At 43.9% G+C, this 7370-nt stretch overlaps 1 protein-coding gene across 7 annotated transcripts in view; it reads right to left on the bottom strand.

Moving 5' to 3' along the window:
• Nucleotides 1–7370, bottom strand: part of VEGFA (vascular endothelial growth factor A) — a 49989-nt gene that overhangs the window by 23315 nt on the left and 19304 nt on the right. For all 7 annotated transcript variants that reach the window (XM_089664618.1, XM_089664617.1, XM_089664616.1 and 4 more), the window contains exon 2: nucleotides 5721–5769. In XM_089664618.1, the coding sequence (XP_089520744.1) occupies nucleotides 5721–5769 (49 nt within the window). The remainder of the gene's footprint in view (nucleotides 1–5720; nucleotides 5770–7370) is intronic.

A 7370-nucleotide genomic window follows, 5' to 3' on the forward strand; every position in this document is an offset into this window, starting at 1 on the left:
GATTCCGTTCCTCTGCTGTGAGCCCATACTGATGGGAGCGTGCTGGCTGCGATCTGCCTCCGGCACAAGTCCTCATTTAACTCCCCACTGTCCCTCCCTTCCGGCTCCACCGGCTCCCTCTGTAGTGGTCCAGTGCTGGAGACCACCAGAGCAGCTGCTGGAACGGTGCCCTTCCCTCCCCCCCCCATCTCTCGGCACTGCTAAAAGGCAGCTGAGGAACTGGAGAAACTCCCACCCCCCACAAAATATGACCCTCGCGGGAAAGACGAATAATCGTTTTCCTGCAAATTACAGCATTTCTTTTTGCATTGGTAATAGCTGCACTCTTCTGAGGAGCCAATGGAGGTTATAAAGGACGTTACTCGGGGCTCCATCACTACAAGAGGTTGTGTCTCTCCCAGTGTTTGCAGAATTTACATTTACAGTTCCTGGATTACCACTTCATATTACGCCAGCGGGCGCCGCACTCTCCTACTCCTATCCCTGCATATTACATTGGCAGGTGCTGCACTCTCCTATTCCTATCACTACATATTACATTGGCAGGTGCTGCACTCTCCTACTCCTATCCCTGCATATTACATTGGCAGGTGCTGCACTCTCCTACTCCTATCCCTGCATATTACATTGGCAGGTGCTGCACTCTCCTATTCCTATCACTACATATTACATTGGCAGATGCTGCACTCTCCTATTCCTATCACTACATATTACATTGGCAGATGCTGCAACCTCCTACTCCTATCACTACATATTACACTGGCAGATGCCACACCTCCCTACTTCTACCGCTGCATACTACATTAGTAGGCGCTGCAACCTCCTACTCCTATTGCTGCATATTATGTTGGTAAGTCCTGCAAAGTCCTACTCCTATCACTGCATATTACATTGGCAGGTGCTGCACTCTCCTACTCCTATCACTACATATTACATTGGCAGATGCTGCAACCTCCTACTCCTATCACTACATATTACACTGGCAGATGCCACACCTCCCTACTTCTACCGCTGCATACTACATTAGTAGGCGCTGCAACCTCCTACTCCTATTGCTGCATATTATGTTGGTAAGTCCTGCAAAGTCCTACTCCTATCACTGCATATTACACAGGCAGGTGCCGAACTCTCCTACTCCTATCCCTGCATATTACACAGGCAGGTGCCGAACTCTCCTACTCCTATCACTACATATTACATTGACCGGTGCTGCATCCTCCTACTCCTATCACTGCATATTACACAGGCATTCACCTCACTCTCCTGCTCACACCACTGCATTTTACAATAGCATTTGTTGCACTCTCCCACTCATATCCCTGTATATTACACTGGCAGGCACTGCACTCTCCCACTCATATCCCTGTATATTACACTGGCAGGCACTGCACTCTCCCACTCATATCCCTGTATATTACACTGGCAGGCACTGCACTCTCCCACTCCTATCCCTGTATATTACACTGGCAGGCACTGCACTCTCCCACTCATATCCCCGTATATTACACTGGCAGGCGCTGCACTCTCCCACTCATATCCCTGTATATTACACTGGCAGGCACTGCACTCTCCCACTCATATCCCCGTATATTACATTGGCAGGCGCTGCACTCCCCCACTCATATCCCTGTATATTACACTGGCAGGTGCTGCACTCCCACTCATATCCCTGTATATTACACTGGCAGGCACTGCACTCTCCCACTCATATCCCCGTATATTACATTGGCAGGCGCTGCACTCCCCCACTCATATCCCTGTATATTACACTGGCAGGTGCTGCACACTCCCACTCATATCCCTGTATATTACACTGGCAGGCGCTGCACTCCCCCACTCATATCCCTGTATATTACACTGGCAGGCGCTGCACTCTCCCACTCCTATCCCTGTATATTACACTGGTAGGTGCTGCACTCTCCCACTCATATCTCTGTATATTACACTGGCAGGCGCTGCACGCTCCCACTCATATCCCTGTATATTACACTGGCAGGCGCTGCACTCTCCCACTCCTATCCCTGTATATTACACTGGTAGGTGCTGCATTCTCCCACTCCTATCCCTGTATATTACACTGGTAGGTGCTGCACTCTCCCACTCCTATCCCCGTATATTACACAGGTAGGCACCACACTCTCCCACTCCTATCCCCGTATATTACACAGGTAGGCACCACACTCTCCCACTCCTATCCCCGTATATTACACAGGTAGGCACCACACTCTCCCGTTCACATCACTGCCGTCCAACGCATCCTTCATTGCTGCACTTTGGAATTTGCACAAAAGGAGAAATTTATTTGCAGTCAAACATCAACAGAACTTTTCATTTGGGTACAACGAGCAGTCTTTTCTGGCGCTAGCTCAGGGCTGCTATCTAATCACTATTGGACATTCTTCCAGAAATTTTCAAAACAACACAGCAGAAAGTAAAAATACAAAACATTTCCCTGATGTGAGCAAGGCTAGCGACAACGGGTGCATCCAGCCAGTTGGGGCAGCGAGTGTGTAGGAGAGGAGAGGACGGCACCATGCTTACGGCCCTGGGAAGGAAGACAACTCCAACTGATAAGAGAAATACATCATGAAGAATTATCCTCTACACACAAACATTGATTTTCATTAGCAAGAAACAAAAAAGGTTTATTCCCTAGATTGCTATGGCAGCTGAAACCTGAACGTAATGGGCTGTGATTCTATAATCTGCAGATCATCACCAATAATAGTCGGTGGACACCACACAATGACCCTATTGTAAGTTTCCACCAATACGTCTCTAGCTGTTATTCTATAATCTGCAGGACACCATTAATGGCCAGTGGATAAACGATGATCCTATTGAAAGTTTCAACCAAAAACATATACAGCTGTTATTCTAGAACCTACAAATCATCGCCATTAATGGTTGATGGACACATGATGACCCTATTGGAAGTTTCAACCAATGAAATCTCCAGCTGTTATTCTATGATTTGCAGGTCACCATTAATGGTCGATGGACAAATGATGATCCTGTTGGAAGTTTCAACCAACAACATCTCCAGCTGGTATTCTATAACCTACAAACCATCACCATTAATGGTTGGTGGACACATGATGACCCTATTGGAAGTTTCAACCAATGAAATCTCCAGCTGGTATTTATGATTTGCAGGTCACCATTAATGGTCGATGGACAAATGATGATCCTGTTGGAAGTTTCAACCGATAACATCTCCGGCTGGTATTCTATAACCTACAGATCATCACCATTAATGGTTGATGGACACAATGACCCTATTGGAAGTTTCCACCAATGAAATCTCCAGCTGTTATTTATGATCTGCAGGTCACCCATAACGGTCAGTGGACAAATGATGATCCTGTTGGAAGTTTCAACCAATAACATCTCCAGCTGGTATTCTAGAACGTACAGATCATCATCATTAATGGTTGGTGGACACCTGATAACCCTATTGGAAGATTCTATCAATAATGTCTCCGGCTGTTATTCTATAATCTGCAGATCACCATTAATGGTCGGTGAACACATGATGATTCTATTGGATGTTTCCAGCAATGACACAATGACATCTCCAGCTGTTATTCTATAATCAGCAGATCACCACCATTACTGGTCAGTGGATATACAATGACCCTGTTGGAAGTTTCTACCTGTAAAGTCTCCAGGTTGCTATTCTATGATCTGAAGATCATCACCATTAATGGTTGGTGGACACATGATGACCCTATTGGAAGATTCTACCAATAACATATCTGGCTGTTATTCAATGACCTGCAGATCACCGTTAGGGTCATAGTCTGTCCATTGACCATTATTGGAGGTTTCTACCAATAACGTCTACGACTGTTATTCTATAACCTACAGATCATGACCATTAATGGTCGGTGAACACACGATGATCCTATTGAAAGTTTCCAGCAATTACATCTCCAGCTGTTATTCTATAATCAGATCACCACCAATAATGGTCAGTGGACACACAATGACCCTGTTGGAAGTGTCTACCTATAATGTGTCTGGGTTGCTATTCTATGATCTTAAGATCACCACCAATAATGGTCAGTGGACACACAACGACCCTGTTAGAAGTTTCTACCTATAATGTGTCTATTGTACGATCTTAAGATCACCACCATTAATGGTCGGTGGGCATACGATGACCCTGTTGGAAGTGTCTACCTATAATGTGTCTGGGTTGCTATTCTATGATCCTAAGATCACCACCAATAATGGTCAGTGGACACACAATGACCCTGTTGGAAGTGTCTACCTATAATGTGTCTGGGTTGCTATTCTATGATCTTAAGATCACCACCAATAATGGTCAGTGGACACACAATGACCCTGTTAGAAGTTTCTACCTATAATGTGTCAATTCTATGATCTTAAGATCACCACCATTAATGGTCGGTGGGCACACGATGACCCTGTTAGACGTTTCTACCTATAATGTGTCTATTCTATGATCTTAAGATCACCACCAATAATGGTCGGTGGACACACAATGACCCCGTTAGACGTTTCTACCTATAATGTGTCTGGGTTGCTATTCTATGATCCTAAGATCACCACCAATAATGGTCAGTGGACACACGATGACCCTGTTGGAAGTGTCTACCTATAATGTGTCTGGGTTGCTATTCTATGATCTTAAGATCACCACCATTAATGGTCGGTGGGCACACAATGACCCCGTTAGACGTTTCTACCTATAATGTGTCAATTCTATGATCTTAAGATCACCACCATTAATGGTCAGTGGACACACAATGACCCCGTTAGACGTTTCTACCTATAATGTGTCAATTCTATGATCTTAAGATCACCACCATTAATGGTCGGTGGGCACACGATGACCCAACTGGAAGTTACTATCAATGTTCATGGTCTGTTATTCCAAGATCTTCAGATCATCACCATTAATGGTCAGTGAACCCGTGACTTTATTGGAAGTTTCTACCTATAACGTCTCCAGCCATCCGGTGATGCAGTCGGATGATTCGTGACTATCCCACAATGCTTCCATGGAGTGACAGCGTGTTTTTCCAGCAGCCCCCCCCCTTCCTCCTGCCGCACGCTCCCCACGTTTCACCAGCTTAAAATAAACGGGCTGACTAATCTTAAACCACCGCAGGCGGGATAATAATGGGAAATAACAATGAGACATTTTCTGCCAGTATAGTGAGACTGTACAATGCATTCCCCTTGTCAGAGCTCTGCCAACTGACTAGACCGAGTAAAAGCAGATTTCATACAGTCGGGGGAAAAAGTGCTGCAAGGATTGTAGAGGGGTCAATGACGCAGATATTAGGTGATGATCCCCATTGCAGGAGAGATGCTCCGTACAGTCTACAGCCCTTTCCACACGGCCAGAATTTCCACGGTTCAGGTTGCAGCATGTGACACGTCTCTGGAACATGGGATCTGTATGTGGCTGCCCTTTAAGCCGTTGCCCCAGCTATGCCACAACACGGGAGGGACGTCTTGTCATTGTATAATATTAGGACCTGTCACTGCCCAGGTGCTGCACGTAGGCTGCGTATCAGCAAACACTCGGCATGCACACGTCACCACGCTCTCTGCGGATCACCATCAACTGCCATATGGACTCTAAAAGAACACGCAGCAGAAATACTATAGATGAGCAAAGCTGTACAGAACACGGGTCCCAGCAAAAACACGGAATACATGCCCAGCAAAGGATCGACCCTTACCTTGTGTGGATTTGTACTCCTTTCCTTGTGTAGGGGCCGCCTGGGAAAGCTGCGGTTAAAAAAAAGAGACAGAGGTCAGAAATGTGCAACAATGGAAATAGAGGGGTGCACATTATAAATAAGAGGGGCGCACATTATAATGGTAACATGTAAATAAGAGGAGCGCACATTATAATGGTAACATGTAAATAAGAGGGGCGCACATTATAATGGTAACATGTAAATAAGAGCGCACATTATAATGGTAGCATGTAAATAAGAGGGGCGCACATTATAATGGTAACATGTAAATAAGAGGGGCGCACATTATAATGGTAACATGTAAATAAGAGGGGCGCACATTATAATGGTAACATGTAAATAAGAGGGGCGCACATTATAATGGTAACATGTAAATAAGAGGGGCGCACATTATAATGGTAACATGTAAATAAGAGGGGCGCACATTATAATGGTAACATGTAAATAAGAGGGGCGCACATTATAATGGTAACATGTAAATAAGAGCGCACATTATAATGGTAGCATGTAAATAAGAGGGGCGCACATTATAATGGTAACATGTAAATAAGAGGGGCGCACATTATAATGGTAGCATGTAAATAAGAGGGGCGCACATTATAATGGTAGCATGTAAATAAGAGGGGCGCACATTATAATGGTAGCATGTAAATAAGAGGGGCGCACATTATAATAATAGCATGTAAATAAGAGGGGCGCACATTATAATGGTAACATGTAAATAAGAGGGGCGCACATTATAATGGCAACAATTTAAATTAGTGGGGTGCACATTTTACGAATGTAAATAAAAGGGGTGCACACTATAATGGAAACAATGTAAATAAGAGGGGTGCACATTATAATGGCAACAATGTAAATAAAAGGGGTGCACATTTCAATGGCAACAATGTAAATAAGAGGGGTGCACGTTATTAATGTACATAAAAGGGCCGCACGTGAATGGCCACAAAGTAATTAAGAGGGGTACACATTTTAAAGGCAGCCATTTAAATTAGCTGAGTGCACATTTTATTAATGTAAATAAAAGGGGTGCACATTATGGCAACAATGTAAATAAGAAGGGTGCACATTATAATGGCAACAATGTAATTAAGAGGGGTGCACATTTTAATAATGTAAATAAGAGGGGTGTCCATTATAACGGCAGCAGCGTAAATAAGAGGGGTACACATGTTAATGGCCACAAAGTAATTAAAAAGGGGGCACATTATAATGGCAACAATGTAAATAAGAGGGGTGCACATTTGAATGGCAACAATTTAAATTAGCGGGGTGCACATTTTAATAATGTAAATAAAAGGGGTACACAATATAAAGACAACAATGTAATTAAGAGGGATGCACATTTTTAAGGCAACAATGTAAATTAGCGGGGAGCACATTTTAATGGTAACCATGTAATTAAGAGGGGGGTGCACGCTAAAAAATGTAAATAAGAGGGGTGCACATTTTACTGGCAACAATGTAAATTAGTGGGGTGCACATTTTAATAGTAACAATATAATTAAGAGGGATGCACATTTTAATAATGTAAATAAGAGGGGCGCATATATTTAAGGCAACAATGTAAATAAGAGGGGCACATATTATAGTGGCAACAATGCAGATAAGAGGGGTGCACATTTT

This window comes from Staurois parvus, unplaced genomic scaffold (assembly GCF_062004578.1).
Source record: "Staurois parvus isolate SC_StPar_1 unplaced genomic scaffold, SC_StPar_1.0 ptg001970l, whole genome shotgun sequence".
In the NCBI taxonomy this organism is placed as follows: Eukaryota; Metazoa; Chordata; class Amphibia; order Anura; family Ranidae; genus Staurois; species Staurois parvus.